This window comes from Pyrus communis, chromosome 15 (genome assembly GCF_963583255.1).
Source record: "Pyrus communis chromosome 15, drPyrComm1.1, whole genome shotgun sequence".
In the NCBI taxonomy this organism is placed as follows: domain Eukaryota; kingdom Viridiplantae; phylum Streptophyta; class Magnoliopsida; order Rosales; family Rosaceae; genus Pyrus; species Pyrus communis.
In genome coordinates this window covers 20,398,461-20,418,479 of record NC_084817.1, presented here as the reverse complement: position 1 = coordinate 20,418,479, position 20,019 = coordinate 20,398,461, and the positions used below count along the sequence as shown (strand labels likewise).

Here is a 20,019-nt window from a genome sequence, read left to right as displayed (position 1 = left end):
GACCCATTGACCACAAGTCAACCGTCGATCAAAGATCGACGGTAAGGTTTACAACCCTGTATAACTTGACCCGGAAGATCCGCATATCAGATTTCCAATCTGCAACTCCCAACGATCCACAATATGTTTCTAGAATATCATATTAAAGTTTCATTACGATCCAACGGTCAGATCTCCGCCAATTGCCTAAAACAAGTGGCCGTGAACATTTATTTTACTAACTTACAATTCCAATTCAGGAAGATCCGTAAGTCGGATTCCCGATCCGTAAATTCCTATGATCTTTAAATATTACGTATTATAATGTACCCAAGTTTGGTGACGATCCAACAGTCGGATCGTTGATTCACATTTTCATCAAGCAATGTATCGTAACGAATTTAGGTTCCAACGATCAACCTATGTCATTCAAATAACAAAACTGAATTCAAGACATTCGACATAGCCTAAAAATAGCATTGGCGGCCCACTGGCCACGCGCCGCCGCAAGCGCCGCCGCGGGTGGCGGTCGGCCGCCCCGACTCGCCGGAAAATCCAACTATTTCCAAAAATTCTCAAACTTCACAGAAATGAATATCTCAGTGAGTGGAGCAACTTTCATACCTGCCACGAAGTCCAAAAGTGGACGGAAGATGGTTAATTTTGCCCACGAAGCCGGCGGGTGCCTAAAACTTCCCGACGTCGATTCGTCGTCTACGGTGGTCCAACGGGGTCAAGGTTGGTTGGGTTTTGCTCCTGGGATGATGGGCTACAAAGCCCAAGTGGTGGCATCGGCCATTGCTTTGCCGATTTGCCGGAAAATCGAAAAGGGTGGCCGGAGCACCATTGATTTTAGTCAACTTTCGTGGCCTCAAACCTCCACATCCCATGATTAATCAAGGTGGTTCTTGGGTGGGTTTTGAAGGGAAATCTTTGAGATTCATGTGGGATTTCTATTGACTAGCATGCATATACAATTCAAAATTTATATACGAAAGCAACGGAAGCATGTCATACATTTTATCAAAGCTATAGTCATGCAAATCCCCTTCAAGATGCATAGGTTTATATATGATGCATCAAATATTATTTATTGAAGAACAAAGTTTAGGAGTAGTTTTATACCTCTTGATCTAGATCTTAGACCAAGGATTGACCACCTCCAAGCTCTTTGCTCCTTGAACTCCTTGAGCCTAGCCTCCCTCCTTGCCTCCTCCACTTTGTTGAGAATGAGTGCTCCTAGGTCCTCTTCAAGTTTCCAAAATTGAAAACCTCTAAAGATCCTCACCCACTAGTGTAGTGAGAAGGATGAAGGAATAACCAAAGGGGTGATGAAAAATGATTAGCTAATTTTTCCCCATGGTGGCCGGCCCTTTGTTGTTAGAGAGAGTTTGATATTCACTTCTCTTTTGTGTTTTGAATAATCTAAAAACACACTCCCCATTTTTCATTATTATGTTCCTTTTATTACATAAAGAAACAAGCCAACAATTGACCTTCTCTCCTCTCTTTGGCCGGCCATGTGTGTTTGGTTTGGGCTTTGGGCTTTTAATTATTTCAAGTCATCCAATGCTTGAATAAAAGCCCAATGGGTTTTGGCCCAATGGGCCTAATTAAACCCGAACGTTTCTTTAAGCCCAAAACGATCTTTATCGCTTTTATGATTTCTTTAGACTTTCTAAATTAATCAAAACACTTAATTAATCCAATTAATTATTTCCATCATCCATTAGTTACTCACTACAAGAGTGTATTGGTGAACAATCTTTTAGGTTCTAATTAGCAAGGCAGTGAGGTGATTGGCACCAATCCAATTGATTATATTTAATCCATACACTTAGTGAATTAAAACTTACTTTTAATTCACCTTCTTCTTTGATGACTACATTTAATCATCTAGAAGAACTCACAAGCCATGAGTGACATCTAAACATATATCATGGCTACCCAAGCTAATGTAGAAGTTTATTCGGAGAACCTATTCAGTTGGAATTACAATGTAATTCGATCCTTCTCTAAAACAATACTCTCAATCACATCACTAGGGTATGGATTTATAATGTCAAACCCCTAATGTGATTATTCCTTCTTTATACGATTCAATTGAGACGTATAGGAACGCTTTCCTTTATTACGCTCGATACTTCGGCCGAAGATTCCCGAATCATATCTAAGAGTATTCATCCTTTCTTATCGAGGATTAGAGATTCCTTGTTGCGCATTCACTTGCCTTCATGGCTAAGTGGCTTAACCCTAACGATGCCTTGGACACTCGCGTATGGAATGACTTTAACATAATCAAAGATTAAGTACTTAACCACAAGACAACGACGATGCCTCAGGTCAAAGGATTACTTACATTATTCCAACCATTAGAGTTACTTGCTTGACATGTGAGTAGACCTCCATGCAAGTACTCTTGTTTGATTGTGTTCAGTGAACTCATTCCCTTAATGAGCACCTACATGCTTGTCTTAGTGTCGCTACACGAATGGGATGAGACTTTCCATCCTTCCAATTGAAGCAGACATAGTATGTACCGGTCTATGGATTGTCAGTATCCCTCCGACAATCCTTATGACCAAGAACCTTTTTGGACATGATGGTTATGAGAAGAAGGTCTCTGTAATCTAACATCATTAGGTTACTTCTTCCATCGATCCATTGTCCATGGATTCACTATTTAGGACATATTTTGTTTATTGAGATAGTCCTAATTAGTATCTTTGCCTTCCGATGTATAAGAGATATATATACATCAATTCATTGTCCTGAAAGGTTTCTTCCAAAGATTGACTTTCAGGGCATATTTCCAACAGGTTTTGTAGAGAGGAATGAGAGCTTCAAGATGGTGGTGGTGGCATCGAAAAACTCCACCGGAGTTGGCCGGAATCGGCCTTGGAAATGGGTGGTCGCGAGTGGGAAAACCCACGGGAAAAGCTGGGATTTTTTTTTTTTTTTTTCTTTCTTTCCTTTTTCTGATTGGGCTTCACCTTAAATAACCAATTTCTGATTGGGAATTTAATTTAATTAACACTAAACCTTGAATAACCAATTTCGAACGTCCGTAACTATACCGTTATAATCCGGACTCGCAAACGGCTTTCGCCTATGCGTTCACATCCACGAGTATTACGAGAATATGTTAAAAGAATAAGTCATACGTCTCTCTAGACGATGGTCAACAGAAGTCAAAGTCCTTGCCTCTAGGGCAATTTCGTAAATTCACGCTTTTAAAATAAAATAAAAACGTAAATTTTGGAACGGGTTGTCACACGAGTATTTATCAAATATAGTCAAAAATTAATTCTTAATTTCAAAAATGTCACTTTTTATAAAAACTTTCAAATATATACAAAAGTTTACTTAAATGTTATGTCTATAAACACCCTCAAATTTAACAATTAAATAAATTAAAGGCTTTTTAGCTACTGTCGCTTTAAGCTCTGGTCCAACTTCACCTTCGCTTCTACACTCCACCACGACAACCCTATCCCCTTCGACCCCCTCATCACCGACATCGAGCGCCGTTGCGGTTACCGCAAGTGGGAGCAACAAAATTTCAATCATGCATTCAACGCCTTTTTTCTTACTAATATCATTTTTAGTTTTAAATATAAAATAGTTTTTAAAGTTAATTCACATGTCGTCACACTAACAGAGCAATTGACAGATTTTTCACTAAAAAACTAAAATGATCATGATTGACAAATTCAAAGAAAGACTAAAATGATTTACGATAGACAAATTCAAGAACACTACTATTGATTAACATTAATTGTTAACGATCAGATTAAGGATTTATGTCAATGTCACGAATCATTTTGGCTAAAAAGTCTTTAATTTATTTGATTGTTAAATTTGAAGGTATTTGTATCTATTTAGATGAAATTCTGGATATATTTGAAAGATTTTATAAAACATGACATTTTTGAAATTAAGGATTAATTTTTTGCTATATTTGATAAATACAGCTCTCGAGTTCTGAGTGGAGTAGATAGATACTGATAGCAGTCAGTGCACAGCCGTTTCTCCTTAAACCTCGTCTAAAACTAAAAGTCCTCCCCCTCCGTCCTTCCTCCCTTCCGCTCTTCAACGCTCCGCCGCTTCCTCCGCCTTCCCTCCTTCTCTTATTCTCTCTTTCTCCTCCGCGTCTAAAACCCCTTCTCAGGGTTTAGGGTTTTGCCCAAAACCACTGAGGTTTTTGCTTCTGAGGTTTCCTGGGCTGATTAGGCTTTTTGTATTTCATATTATGTGAATTGAAATTCACCATAACGAAAGCAATGGTTGAGAAGACCAAGGAACCTAAGAAGGGCTCTATCACCGAAGAAGATACCGCCACTCTCTTGCAAAGGTACCTGTTTTCCCTCCCTCATCGATTTCAATATTTTGTATATTTGTGTATTTGTGTATGTGGGTTTTTCGTATTTGGAATTTCTGCGTAATGGGTTTAATATGAGTTGGTTCTATTGGGAATTTCTGAGTATTGGGTTGATGTGTTTTTACTTTTGGATATTGGGATTTTTGTGTTATTTGGTGATTTGGGTTCATTAATGTGGGGGTTTTTATTTTTGTATTGCTGATGGGCAGGTATGCGCCGACGACTGTACTGGGCCTGCTGCAAGAAGTGGCAAACTCGCCAGAGGGGAAGATTGATTGGAATCGGTTGGTGGCCAAGACTTCAACTGGAATTTCCAATGCCAGAGAGTATCAGATGCTTTGGCGCCATTTAGCGTATCGAGAAGCACTGCTTGACAAATTAGACAATGGGGCTCAACCTTTGGTTTGTTTCCCACCCTTTCCTCTTCATCCATAGAATATGGTGTTTGTTCTACTCTTTTACACAAATGTTGTATGTTGATAACAATGTAATGTATTAGGTTTTCATTTTTTGGTAAATGATGTGGTTTCTGGGATGGTGAGTATAATGGTATTCTAATGGTTGGGTGTGTGTGAGAAGGAAAGAAAGTTAAAAAATTGACCCCATCTCTATAGTTACCATAACCAAATTGCTGTTAGCTTAGATGTACATTCTGCTTTCCAGAGCTGTTATTTGTGGACATGGTACGAAATGGAGAGGTAAGTTAGTCTCTAGCTCACTCAATCTAGAGGTGGTTACAAGTAAATGGACTGATAATTTATTAAGAATATTTATTGTGACATCACTAATTTTTCCAGCCTGTTTGTTTGAAATTTGAATATGAATTATGTACATCATAGAAATCTTGCCATTAGTCCACTGGAATGAATTATAAAGAGTTCATTCGACCAAATAAAATAGAAAAAAAGGAACAAAGAAATCTAAAGTGCTGTTTTAAGTCACCGGTTTCCTGCATGGTAATTGTTTATATTTCCAAAGTGAGTTTGAAAATTTATAATGAGCGTAGATGGGTAACTTTCATGAAAATGTATTCAAATTGTGTGAGCTAATTAACAAATTTCTTGCTGAGGTTAGATTGTGCTGCATTTTCTTGCAAGCTACTTGAGTCACAGTGAAGAATATTATCTGTTCCCCACTCATTATAACTGGCAGGAAACAAGTGCATTTTCTTTTTCCATATTCTGAGTGATGTAATTTCTCTGGCAGGATGATGATAGTGATTTAGAATATGAAGTGGAAGCTCATCCTGCTGTTAGTGCTGAAGCTTCAACAGAAGCTGCGGCATGTGTGAAGGTATATAAATGATTGTGTACTTAATCAATGATTTGCTTCAATGTTTATTACTTCTGACCATCCAGGTCAATCCTTGAATGGAGTGTAACTATTTCAAATACAGGCAACCTTTTCCTTTTTAGTTTTCATAGCAAATTAGCCCTGTTCTCAAATCCAAATTCTTTCTTTCACATTGTCCACCCAAATAGAGCCTTCTAGTTCCCTGCTGAAGCCACTTTTCTGATTGCATGAACTTCCAAAATGCTGTTCTGGTTCTTTATAAATTCTCCTTGTATTGTTTCTAGTTCCAGTATTGTATAGGTATATTTCACCTGAGCTCTTAATATATAGATGAGAAAGCATGTTATCAACATCTAAAGGTTGTCCTGGAACATGGATACTACGTTAAGGTGGTTTTACACTTGTTTACCTTTTCCTTTTCCTAGTAGGAGTAGGAATATGCCTTAGATTCCTAAGTTCCAAACAAATTAAATCAAAGGTCCACTTAAGCCTTAGATTCCTAAGTTCCAAACAAATTAAATCAAAGGTCCACTTAAAATGCCCAACACTGCAACGAATATTAGGAACTTCGAAACAGGCTTCTTATTATGGCTCATGTCAAGCAATGAACTTGTTTAAAATATATAATACTGATATTGCGACCATTTACTATGGAATTATTTTTGGACCGACAAGGTTTTTTTTGAGATTGTAAAACTTTCTTTCATGTCTGGCTATATTGATGAATTTTGTCCGACCAAGCAACTGCTTTTGCATCATTGGGTCAAGTAATGTGCGCTCTGCCAATGGGCAAGCAGAATGGTAGAATGAGCACATAGTAACTCCAATGTCAGTTGACCATGCTGTGACCTGGGTATGTCCATTTTCACACAAGTATATTGGTTTTGCAGTTTCTATGTGAAGCTGGCCTTATATCAGCTGTAAGTAGTTTAGAGTCTGCATAGATTTCAACAGAAATCCGGTGTGTCCCAACTTCTGGTCCATGCCAAGGAGCCAAGGAGAGAGAACATGAAATATTATGTGGACTTTTCGATTGTCTAGGTACCTTATCATGGTTTACAAGTTGTTCTTGGTGCGCCTTTATAAGTGTTGGCTTTATTTTGTGAGAATCTGGTGATTGCTATTTTTTGTAGAATTTTGGTGGAGATGAAGGTTCATTTTTGGGCATCTGTAGGGGCTTTTATTGTTTCAGAGTTTAGGGTTAATTCTTCGTTTGTAATTTTTTGGCATAATAAATTCTATCATCTGTTTATTATGAGTTTTGTTTCTTTGCAAGAACTCTGATGTTTTGAAGGTGGTTGGTTCTGTCTTAATCTCCACATTTTTTGTACTACTTTTTTTCCCCTCTTTAATGAATTTGTCTCCTATAAAAAATATCACAGTTTACATGTTGTGGGGCACATGTTTATAAATTTGAACAATTTCTCGATTATTTCTACCTTACTGATTTAAAGATCCAGCTAGCTTATCTTGTTGAAATGGTTATTTTCTTGGACAGGTTCTAATTTCATCAGGTTTATCAAGTGACTCAAGTCATCAAAATGGCTTAACGGTTGAGGGTCTGTTGTCCATGAATTTACCCAATCAGTCATCTAGATCTCAACAAAATTTACAACCAACATGTTCAATGCAAGGGAAGAACATTACAGTTCCGGTTTCTGTTTTGAAAAATTCCCTTCCTGTGACAACAACTACAGTGGAAACTGCTGAAGGAGATGATGCATTAGGAAATGGCATGGCTCCTCGAAAGAGAAGAAAGAAGTGGTCTGAGGCTGAGGATTTGGAGTTGATTGCTGCTGTGCAGAAATATGGTGAAGGAAATTGGGCAAATATCTTACGAGGAGATTTCAAAGGGGACAGAACACCTAGTCAGCTAGCTCAGGTTTTTTTTCTCCTGTCACCACAACTGGTTCTCAAGACTTACATTTTGTTTTTGCATTTATTGTATGTCTTTTGACTCTTTTCATATTTTGGTTCGTTAGTCTTTTCCATGTCTATTTGTAATTTGATGCATCTAAAGTGGCAACAAGAACAACATAAACATGATGCTTATGTTATGGTTTACTGGGCACCAAATGACTTCCAAAAGTACTTGAAACTAACTGAGAAACGACTTTTAAAAATAGACTAAAGCATAAATGACATCTAAGAAAGAAATGAGCTAACATAAAGAGATGTAGAGTTTAATACCAATTACTCTAAATGACTTAAATTTATATTAAAAAAAATAAAAAATTTAGAGTCTCTAAAACTGTTGACTTTTACCCGTTTATATTATTTTCCCAACTTGCCTTGTAGTCAAAGTGGGAGTGTTATCTGGTTTATGGGCTATTAATCACTTTGTCAATGCCCTTCGTATCTGAGGGGAATTAATTAATTGGCATTCTTATTTATTTGAGGTTCCTTTTCCTTACTTTTTTTTTTATGAAAAAAAAAAAAAAAAAAAAAAAAATCTCCAGAAGATGACCTAGAGTTTGAATTATCCCTTGGCTCTGGTCCTTTTATTTATTTTTTTAACTTTGGAAAAGAAAATCCCTTGCCTTTTGTCATTTAAAGTGATGTAAATGGACTTGAGTATTTGTAATTGGAAAGTTTTGTTAATATTGTGGAATTCATAGTCTAGTTGTCATATTGTAGTGGAGTTGGAGACTGAAATAAGAACTGGATAAACATATCATCCTTTACTCGCACTTAATAGTCTGATTATGTTTTCTACATAAATGCATCATCCTTTATGTGATCATTAAAGGTTTGACATTGTGCCACTTCTTTGCTATACTTTGTACTTCATTTGTAGCTCGTGTCGATGTGCTATTGAAAACTCAGGTTGAAGCCATACATTATTTGACGATTTTTTGAATTAATTGAGTTAATTCATAAATTATTATCAGTAATTGATTTATGTATATTTTCAAGGTTAAGCTGAAGTGATCAAAACATAGACTAAAGATTCTTCTAAGGTGGAGTTATGTAGGTACCATATAGATGTAATTGCACATCTAGCAACTATGTGTAAATAATACTGATCAGGTTTCTGTTGTCATCTAGTTCGGTTAGATGTCTGGGTTTTACCCAGGTTTCCCGGGTTCAAATCCCGGCAACGGATTTTTAGTTTTCCATATATGAATATATTATGTTAAATCTTGTGAATTATGCTTAGGTTGTGGGCAGTTCATTTCAAGTTATGCACGTGGTCCAACTATTTATGTTTTTGGTTTTGATTGGAAGCATGAATGTGCACCAATGTTTTGTGGAGTTTTCGTAGTTTCTAAGTTTCAGGGCTATGTTGCTATATGTCCTGTTTTTTCTTGTGATTTTGCGGACTTCTTGTCTGCTCTTGTATATGTATTGTTTCTTTGCAATAAAATTTTGTTTCTTCTTTAAATCTTAAAAAAAAAAAACATGTGCACTAATGCTTTTTTTTTCCTACTAATTATTTGGGTTTATATTACAGAGGTGGAAAAATATTAGGAAGAACAATGTAGACTTGAATGTTGGAGGCAGCTCAAGTAAACTTTCAGAAGCACAGTTGGCAGCTCGTCATTCATTGTCCATAGCCCTGAATATGCCTAACATAACAGCTAATACAATTGGCACTGGTGATTTTCTCTCCCATCTGTACTGTTCTTAGATTACAGGAAAGTACATATAAATCTTATGTTGCTTCCAGAAATCCTGCATACTTTCAAGGGACCCTCGAGTTCCATCTGAACTTCTTTTGTTCCCACTAGCAAGTCCTGTTAGAGTCGAGGGAAAAATGTATACATTTTATTTTTACCGCATGGTATACTACAGGCCTTTAGAAAGTCATATAATATTATAATACTTCATCGTCTTTCTTAATGCCAACGAAGACTATCTTTTTACTTTGGATTATGGATGTGCATAATCTGTTGAGCAGTTTCAATATTTTAGCTGCTGCATTATCTATTGATCACTGTTCTATTGTTGGGATTGTCTTCAACCCCCTTTTTCGAAGTCTTGGCTTTTCCGTGGATGCATCATGCATTGCCTCTTTCATTAAGGGGTGATTTTTGGCATCTTATTTACTGAAACAATTGTGAACGTTTTGATTGGTTTCTTATCTCTATGATTTTAATTGACATTTTTGTGTAATTTATTTAGTAGGATGTCAATATATAACTAACAGTATTCATGTAAACAGCTGGGACAAGTACACACAGCAAGCTTGCTGGAACAAATGCAACTAGTAACTCTCTGCATTTTACTACTGCTGAAGCTAAACTCCAGTCCCAAAAAGGCCTTAACCCAGTGAAAGCTGAAGCAAAACCGCAGTCCCAGGAAGGCCTTAACCCAGCGAAAACATATCAAATGGGATTGTCAGGTTCCACGACAAAAGCTCCAGTGATCGCCAAAAAAACTATACCGAAGCTTACTGATAGTATGGTAAGAGCCGCTGCGGTTGCTGCTGGGGCACGCATTGCTTTTCCTTCGGATGCTGCATCACTTCTCAAGGCTGCTCAGGCAAAGAATGCTGTCCATATCATGCCTACAGTTGGTTCTTCTACCCAATCAGTTAAACCTGGTGGCATGTCTACCCACTCAGAACTTCCTCCTAATGTACATATACTGCGTAGCAGCTCGGTTGCTACGCCACTTTCGACCCCTTCATCCACTGCTGCCACACCTAGCACCACACGCCCTCGGTCTTCAAAAGTTCTTCCTCAGGCAAGTCAGCACACTCCAACTAAAGACGCAATGTTATCCAGACAGACCAATGGCGTTAACTGTAACCTGGATGCTGAGCAGGTCCAAGATGGAGCAGTTATCTCTAGGGATGGACCGAATGACCAAGGTCAAAAGGATAAAAGGGATTCACCTGACCAGAAAGCTGAGTCAAAAAATTTATCAACTGATGCTGAAAAACCTGTTGATACTCTGAAGATTGAAAGTGATGAGACCGATAGTGCTGTCACAGGTGTACAAGCTGAAGAGAGAAAAAGTGCAAAAGATAATGAGCTTCCGCGTTCATCTGTTAATGTAGGAGCCAGTGACCCATCTGTAGTTGATGGTTGTGAAAACCGAAGCGCAAGTGAGAAGCAGACAGATCTTGCCATTGAAACAGATGGATGCAAGGGAAAACAGGTCGTAAGCAAAGAGGAGGGTGACATTAAGATCTAGGGGGAGAAGAAGATTAGAGTATCTTGTAAAGCTTGTGATGTAAATTTAGACCTAATGAATGCTTTGGAACTATGATGGATGGATGGTTTTTGTCAATGATGTAAATTCGTGTCAATTTTGGATGGTGATGGTGTGTTCCTGCGTTGCATTACACTATTCAAGTTGAGCTCCATGTTGAATTGTGTAGTCACTCATCGTTTTCGGGTAGTTTTAATGCAATCTGTTTTTCCCTTAACAGGTTTACATGAAACGACCTGTTAAGCTAGCATGTGGGAAAATCGAAACTGGAACACAACCGCCCAATACCATGATACTGACACAAATCGCCACGATGCCTCCCGGTCAAACTTTGGGTAATGTTTCCTTTCGCCAGTACAACACTCCGATGGAACCCATTCCTGGCGTGAAGGTATTTTTCAAGAAGCCTAGAAGGCAAAAACGAAAGAGGAAACCTTGAAGAGAGAGGAATGTTGTCCACAAAAAGAGAAATTATACACATATTTGTAATAATTTAAAACTAATTTAATCGGGAAACCTACAGATTACAGGCCACAAGAACCAAGAAAGATTAGGAAAGATTAGCGTCTCGGCAAGAGATATATATATATATGAATTTAGAGAATTGAAAGCGCTACTTCGATCAATTGCAGTGAGACAGCTGCGAGTAATATCTGTTGAAAAAAGATATTAGCCTTGTTCTTCAAGTGATCCAACAGTTTGCTTGTCTTCTGTTTACATGTCAAGTAAATCACTTAGATGGTAATTTAGTTGAAGAATTTGAGTTATCTCCTAGACACAAACTTCCCAAGTCCAACGAGTTCGTCGCTACTCCTAATTCTGAAAAGCAAAGAAATCTCTTGAGCGTTATGATGAAGACGATGAAGAATGTTGAGTTACTCTCCATATTTCCGCTTGGTTTTAAGGTGGAACTTTAACTTTCTCCGAGGAAGACAAAGAAGTTGAGCATCCAACAATCTTCAAGCCCTCGTCCTGCCCATCCTCCCAAAAACGATGTAAGAACTGACGACAACATTGTTCAAGTTTCAAACGAATTATTCGATCGTGACGACCATCTCGCTGCCGAGTCCTTTGCTTTCGACCGTGACATAGACGTTAATCAAGGTCCCAAATTCTCTGTTTCAAATCAGCGGTAGCCAGAAATTAATTCCGAATCCCAACTCAACTGCGAGAAGAAGATCGATCGAAATTTAAATATATGCATTCACAATGGAAGAGATGAAACAAGTAAACAATAAAGGATAGCGGAATATGATTATTTAGGTCTTTAGAACCGATCATTCTTTGCCCTCCAAAAAAAGCAAAAGGGATAAATAACTTCCCAATACAATGTCACAGCAGATTTGAGCGTAGAGACAGAACCTGTGTTATTTGAATTTGGTAACAAAGCTTTCAACTTCCAAGGCGCAAAACATTGTTGCAACCAACAATGTGGCAACGAAACGGGTGGAAAATATCGACTAACCAGAATCTTTAGGAGAAACGACCAAACAAGTAGATCGCTGGAATATGAATTCAAGGAAGTATGAGGAAGCTCCCAAATTACTCTACATGCTAAATATCTAATCCGGCTTAGTACAACTTCGACTAAGCATTGTCACTCCTGTCGTTCCTGAATGCAGAGCACCTGTCACAGGAGCCAACGTGGAAATTAACAAGTTCAATGGGCATCTCCTTCTAGTTCCTGCACAACTTGCTTATGGAGACATGCCAAATCACGACGCAAGAACAGCTTCTTTATTTCCTTTTTTGCTCTGACCACTTTTATCCCCTCCCTTTATCATTCTGGAGAGGATATCTGCTTGTTTCGTGTTACCCTCTTGATTTAGGCTCTTAATCAAATCCTTGGTGCTACTCCAGTCGGAGACCCCTCCTTTCTCCATTATTTTACACAATATTGAGTATGCATTAAGAGTTTTCCCTGCTTCTAAGAGAGCATCCAACACCTTGTCATAGCTTGAGAAATCCACATTGCAATCTCTCTCGAGGCAAAAATCTAACAGCTTGAGGGCTGCAATTGTTTTCCCTTTCTCAGCAAGAACAGATAAAAGGCTATCAAACTGAGGCGTACACCCGCTTTGCATAAGTAGATCGATTCGTCCCAGTGCTTCCTCAACATGACCTCTCATAAAGAGGGTTTCCAAAATCTTGGCAACCAAATCCATGTTCTCCTTCACCCCCTTCTCTACCATACTTTTCATTACTCGGCTTGCAGTTTGAACCCTCCCGTCTTCAAATAGACTCTCCATCACTGACCTGAACAGTGATGCCTCTGGAATATGCCCGCCTTCAAGCATGCTGTCCAAAGCTGTTTTAGCATCAGCTGGTTCACCTTTACTCAAGTAGCTGCTAATGAGTAACCTGTAAGAATCTGCTTCTCCAGGGACCCCTCTCCTACCCATGATCCTTAAAATCTCAAAAGCAGAATCAGAATTTCCTTCTTTCGCATGTCCGCACATCAAATTATTGAAGGCAACTGAATCCTGAACACACTTTTTCATCAACTGCCGGAAAAAAACTTCAGCTTTCTCAGTCTGCCCATGGTTACACAAATACTCAATCATTGGGTTATAAGCACTAGCCTCCAACTCGATAGAACTCTGGGGCCTCATAATAATTTCTTTCTCAATAAGCTTATCCAGCAGATTGATTGCTCGATCATAAACCCCGGCCTTGCAAAAGTTCTCAATCAGGATACCATAATGACCAGGCTCAGTGGGAATGCTCAGCCGAATCATTGCCTTGAGGACATCAGCAGCTGCATCCAAATCCCCAGACTTGCACATCAATGATAGCAATTTCTCAAAGATTGAATTATCCTTGGGAGCAATATACCTCTGAACCATCTCCTTCAACATGTTCACAGCTTCATCCTTTTTCTCTGCCTCACAAAGCCCCGGCAATAGAGTCGAAAATGTGACAGCATTCGGTTTAATACCAAAAGACTTCATCTCTTGAAACAACCTCAATGCATCATCAACTTTCCCAACATCAACATACCCTTTAATCATGGTAGTATAGCATATCACATTAGGTTCTAAATTCCTCCCCTTCAACTCTACAAACAACTGCTCTGCCTCATCCATCATCTTAAACCGATTGTACCCGTGAATCATAGTGTTATACGTAACAAGGTCAGGCAAAATTCCTCTACTTTTCATATCCTCGTAAAACCGCTTGGCGGTCTCTAACCTCTTGCTCAAAAAGAAACCCCAAATCATAACATTATAAGTATGCCTATTGGGCTCTATTCCCTCACTCAGCATTGCATTAAAATACCTCTTGGCCATCGTATACCGGCCACGGCGCATAATGGCCTTAAAGAGAGCCTCGTAGGACTTGAGACTTCTCTGCACACCCAATTCCTTCATACTATCAAACAATTTGACAGATTCTTGAATAATGCCAGCCTTACCGTATCCGGCCTTGCCGTAGCCATCAATGAGCGCAAGGAAGAGGTCCTCATCGAGCTGCTCACCTTTTTTCGGCATGTCCAGAAGGATGCACCGGGCATGATTGAGCTTCAAATTCCGGCCCAGAATCTCAATAATCTTCAAATGGGTCTCCCGGTCGTGCTTGAACAACCCGGACCGCTCGACCCACCTGAAGAATTGGAGGGCGTGCTCCCAGTTCCGAGTGCCGTGCAAGACGTTCCACACTAGGTTGTGGTCGAATTCGGGTACCAAGTTCCGGATTGAGTTCTGTAACCGGGTCGTCCAGGCCCGATTCGCCATCATTCTGCAGATTATGTCCTCTGTCTTCTCTGGGTTTCGAGGACGGTGCTGCTTAGGTTTTGGGACATGGGTTTGAGTTGGGGATGCGGCTTCGGTTGGTGCTGCGGCTTCAGTGGCGGCTACGCCTTTGGTTGCGGCAGCAGAGGCACCGGTGGCGGATTCCCCTGAGCTGAAGAGGCGGAGGTGCGCGAAGGCCTGAGGATTGGAGGGTCGAGGCCGCCATCGATGGGGTTTAGAGAGAGAAATGTACGCCATGGATGGCAAAGCAGAGGGTAAGCGTGTGTGAAATGAGAGTTGGGGGGTCTGTCAGGGAGTGAGAGTTAGAGGCAATCACCGAGAAAGCGAGCACTCCGTATTGCGTACTGGCTTGTTAGGGTTTAAGCATCACTCAAAACAAATGTGGGCTTTACGTTTGGGATCTTGTCCAATTAGTCATGGATTTTTTTTTTTTTTTTCATTTTATTGTTTGAATAAACTACATTTTATCTCCTCGAGTTTTTGTCCAATTTCAAATCATACGTCTTTTAATCTTATCAATTTCTTACAAATGACTGCTAAAAAAACCTGTTAATTTAACCGTTAAATGATAATGTGACAAATATAAACATATTTTTATTAGCATGGCAGTTAGTTGTACCATGTAAATAAAAAATAAATATTTAATTATTTTAAAATGTCTGCTTGTTTCCTTCATCTACCATCGCGTGGATTCCAGCTAGGTATGTGCTGAAGCTGGGCCAACCAGTCTCAGTCACGACCACCAGAATGTTCTCGTATCGTGCAACGACCATGGCGCTGATGACAGCGTCAACCATCATGTCGAAGAGGTTTTGGTATCAGACGCCCGTGGTGAGATAATCTCAGAATCTAAATGGGTTCTTCTTAAACAGGGGAAACCCGATGGGGATCTCACTGCACATCTTGTAGAGGTTGTAAGGCAAGTCTCTAAGAAGTAGCCACGTCGAGACGAGTGAGACCAGACACAGGGATTTGTGAGAGAGAGTGAGGCCAAAAAAGGGGCCCACTTTTCCGTCCCATATGCTAGTCTGATTCATAAGGTTTTTAAAATGAAATGTAGAACGATGTAAGGAATTAAGTCCACCAATACGTTCATTAAGTTTAGAGTAATGCTACACTTACCATATTTTTCATCCTACATTGACAACAACCACCACAACCCTCTTTTTTCCAATTAATATCTCAAAAAATATTATTCGGAGAGATTGTTTGAGGCTTGTATGGAATCTTCTGGGGAGGTTTGAGAGATGCCTGTCACATATGCATGGCATGAACGAATAGGAAGCCAATCAGCTTGCGAAATTGGCAATGTTCGACAGTGAGGAGCTAACTATTCGCAGAAGTGAGCTAGTCGTTTGGCCGCTAGGTCTTTCGGACAGCCTTCGTAGCTTCATCAGGGAAAAAGGCCTAGGCAAAATATATGTAGAGGTTGACACAGAGAGTAGCACAAGCAGCCACATCAGTTTAGTTTTCGCAGCCATCGTTAAGGAAGATGGCCTAGGAAAATGGAATAGTTACTATTCATAAATTGTAAGTATAATTTAGTTTTTTTTTTTTTAAAAGTGTAGGTACACTACCACGTTGTCAGTCATTTTGTTTTTTCCTTTTGGATGTCGACGTTTGTTATTCATTTTTTGTATTATTCAATGCATGTGGTATTCTCATAGAATCATGTAACACACAGACGAATTACTAGGCAGCCGCCTCATCTGGCACTCCTTAGGGCCAGCCTTGTATTATGTTGAAAAACGAACTGTCAACCCACTTTTATCATTTTTGTTAAAAGTTTGGGGCTTTATAGTCTGAATAATCACGTGTACGTATGCATACAAACTGTTTGAGTAAATATTTCAATTTTTATGGAAGATTAAGCAAATAAGAGAAGATTCTGAATAAGTATCATACAACAATATAAAAAAATAAAAATAAAAAACTAACACAACGAACTTAAACTCTCTTTGGTTCCTGTGTGCAACAATGTTTGATGACATTAAAACTAAAAACATAAAAGTAGATCATAAAACAAATCATCTACATAGGTTGTTCTGGAGGCGGCGCAGCTGCTCCTAAATCACTGTGCTGTTTCTGTAATGACGGGCTGGCGCAGGAAAAGATTGATGGCCTTTGCCTTCTCAACTTAACCCCAAACAAGAAAGACCGCAAGGGAATTCGAGACTTACTCGTTGAGCGTTTGGGGTTGTTAATGCTCTTTGATACTGAAATCCCAAGTTCCCCATCGAGTCTTGCTAGTGTTTTCTCGACCTCAACCTTGAGTCCATCAACACGGTTAAGGCCTGCCTGCAGTTCATCTGCAACCTTATTATTCTCCTGCTTCATGTTGAGAACCTCGCCTTGAAACTTTGCCGCCTGATATTTGCTTATAAGCTCCATATTTTCTCCTTCGGAACTTAAACTGGAGAGTCTCGATATCTCATCTTGAATATGGCACAAGGATAATAATCTACCCTGCAAGTCATCTTTTAGTACTGCATTGTGTTCCAACCATAATGACAGTTCCGTTTGTATCTCTCTTAAGTGTCGGTATATTGGCCTGGCATCCGATTGTAAAGCATGTCCATCATGCTTCTTTTTGTTCTTTAGTTTCAACAACTCAGACTGTAAATCCTGTATCGAAGTGTGGAATTTTTGTATCTGATGAACCGAGGTACTAAACCTCAGCCAAAATTCTAAATTTTCCTCCAACAGCTCATCAATGTCTGAACGGAACCTTCCTTCTATTGCTGAAACAGAATGGGGTCTAACAGTATGTCTTCTCCTCATGATTCTCTCTTCCTCCTTTCTCGGTAAGACCTTTGAGTTTCCTGATGAGTCCTCAAATTTCTCTGTTCCTTGTTCACCAAGGTAGCTAGAAATCATCTCTTTATCCAAATTTGGTGATGCAACAGTTGAGTATGGGGATGCAACCACTTGAGTTGGACTCTCAAGGGTGCCTTCCTGAGTTGGAAATTTATATACTGTCGCAGGACTGTCCTCCGGATTTGTTTCTGGGGAGCCGAGTTTTTGCTTCAAAAGTTTAATCTCATTGTCTTTGGAGGCAAGAGCACCCCTTAATTCCCTAATCTCCATTGCTAAATCGAAGATGTTATCCCGGTTTTTCTTTTCCACTTCGCCAAGCTTCCTCCTTGCGTCTTTGTAATCGCGGAGAATTGAAGTATACTCCTCCAGCAAAACCTTTTCTCTATCCTCTAACCCTTTTAGGAACAGCTGTCTCCAGTTTGGCTGTGCTTCCTTCTCTAGTTCCAATTCCTGTGGATTAACATCCTCGGACAAATCTTGTGCCTCTCCCTGTTCCTGCTGCATTGGTTGGTCTGATTGCTTTTCTTCTCCGTCTTCCTCCTTGATAGAAGTTTCGAGAATTGTAACATTCTTTCTCTTAATTTCACCTTCTGACATTTTGTCTTCCAAGATCGCCGAATCATCATCAAGAACTGCCTTATTTGAATCTTCTTTAATCTCCTTTTCAGGCTTGGCATCAACTGCTTTCACATCTTGGAACAGTCCGGCATTCTCATCCTCCTCTTCATGCTTCACACTTTTCAGTTTTCCTGACAGATGGTCAAGATTACAGCTAGCTTCCGTAAAATGTGTTTGGAGGTTGTTATTTTGGTCTTCCACTTTTCTGTTTAAATTTCTAATTCGACGCAGCTCTTCCTCCAACTCCTTTAACCGTTTGCTCATCTTGTCCGCATTTTCAATTAGAGTCTCTTTTTCCTCTTCCAAGCTTCGAACGTGCGCCTGAAGCTCATCATTTTCTGATTTTAATCTATTTACTAAAGCATTCTGAGAAGTGACTGCAGTTTCCAGACTCACTATCTTGTTCACAAGTCTATCAATCTTCTCTGCTAGTTCTGTCATAGAAATTGAGGTGTTTGAATTCGTATCAAGCTGTTCCAAAACCCTAGAACGCAACGAGTCCTGATCATCATGTATTTCTTGATCTAGACTTACTGATTCTACATCAATATTCTCATAATCATACTCATCAGTGTCGCACCAGTCTGCATGTTTTGAACGAAATTCATTTCTGAGGCTCTCAAACTTGCTGCAGGCTTCTCTAACCCTTTGGCGCTCAACTCTCGTGTCTTCTTCTGATCTCTCTTTCTTATCCTGCAGATTTGTTAAGCTGTCTTTGCATGACTTCAAAGCCGTGGCAGCCATCAAAGTTCGAGCTTCGTTGTCTTCGATAACAGTGTCAATGCCATACTCATCTTGCAACTTGCAAACTCTTTTTTGCATATCAGTGATCTGATTTTCAAACTCCCAATACCTGTCATATCCGCGTTCGAAAAAAATCTTCACAAACTCCTTTTCGGTCTGCAGCGCCAAAATATCCTTTTGAAGCTTATCGATTTCTCCCAATGCCTCCTCTTTGGTCAACCCCGACCTCAGAGTAGCAGCTAAGGCAGCTTTAGCAGAACTTGCATTTCTCTTAAGCGTGCCCTTCCTCGACAATAACGTGGATTTGCTCCTCAAATATTTGGGGCCCTTGGGGACTTTTGGAATGTTTTTGGATGCATCCGGTGACACTTTGTTAAGACTGTCAGAAGAAGTTGATGTTTGAGAAGCAATCTCATCATCCTCGTCCTCCATAGCATACTGAACTCGCTCAGGAAAAACTGTGGCAATGGTGCGGTTGGCACTCTGAAGGTCTCTTGACAAGTGATCATATCGCTCTGCTAAAGCTCGATAGGCGCGAAAAGATTCTTCAACATAGGCAACTAGCTCCGGCCTCTTCCTGTAATACATTTCTGCCCTCTTTGCAAAGGAGTCCCCATCTTCATCAATGATTTTCAATGTATCATGAACCTTCTCCTCCATATCTGTAATTCAAATCACAGATTATTATAGCAGGCATTTGAGCTTATGAGATTATAAACCTCTTAAACAAAAATCATCATTTGTAATCCAATGTACTAAAATAGAAATATCATTGTGACAATTCATCCAACATTTTCCAGCTACAACCTATATAACCTACATAAGCATTAGGCCATTTGGTCATGGCGGTGAGCTCTTGCCCTCTTTTACCTAAGTTCGATTCTTCTTCCGCATAGATTATAGTAATTTAAGATATCGTCTCGTAAAATCGTAAACATATATATAACATATATTAATCCCAGTAAAAGGAATTAATGGGGAAAAGGCACCATTTGTACCAAATCAATTGAAAAAATGGGGAAACTAGAAATATCAAAACTGAAAGGAAGAACAAACGGATCAAAATCTCATACATATACATATATATTTACACATAAACACACACACACACACACACAGAGATACATACCTTGGAGGTTCTGTTCAAGCCATTTGGACTGCTTTGTCCTGATGTGGCTAGCCCACCACCATGAATATGCATTGCTTGCTGCTCTATGCAACATTCCTTCTCTCTCTCTCTCTCTCTCTCTCTCTCTCTCTAAACAAAACCAAAGA

The 20,019-nt window shown here is 39.4% G+C and overlaps 3 protein-coding genes across 3 annotated transcripts; 1 reads left to right on the top strand and 2 right to left on the bottom strand.

Moving 5' to 3' along the window:
• Positions 1–3,992: 3,992 nt before the first annotated feature.
• On the top strand, positions 3,993–10,894 carry LOC137718834 (uncharacterized). The gene is made up of 6 exons (XM_068458369.1): positions 3,993–4,333; positions 4,570–4,762; positions 5,567–5,653; positions 7,152–7,535; positions 9,108–9,252; positions 9,819–10,894. The coding sequence occupies exons 1-6, from the start codon at positions 4,263–4,265 to the stop codon at positions 10,793–10,795; spliced, it is 1,857 nt and encodes a 618-aa protein (XP_068314470.1). The 5' UTR covers positions 3,993–4,262; the 3' UTR covers positions 10,796–10,894.
• A 1,173-nt stretch (positions 10,895–12,067) lies between these two features.
• Positions 12,068–14,923, bottom strand: LOC137717836 (large ribosomal subunit protein mL102 (rPPR5)-like). Its single transcript, XM_068457322.1, has one exon. The coding sequence runs from the start codon at positions 14,800–14,802 to the stop codon at positions 12,529–12,531; it is 2,274 nt and encodes a 757-aa protein (XP_068313423.1). The 5' UTR covers positions 14,803–14,923; the 3' UTR covers positions 12,068–12,528.
• Positions 14,924–16,596: 1,673 nt separating this feature from the next.
• On the bottom strand, positions 16,597–19,967 carry LOC137716899 (protein NETWORKED 2A-like). Its single transcript, XM_068456252.1, has 2 exons — positions 19,874–19,967; positions 16,597–19,406 (listed from the first exon to the last, which is right to left on the bottom strand). The coding sequence occupies exons 1-2, from the start codon at positions 19,965–19,967 to the stop codon at positions 16,597–16,599; spliced, it is 2,904 nt and encodes a 967-aa protein (XP_068312353.1).
• Positions 19,968–20,019: the final 52 nt, after the last annotated feature.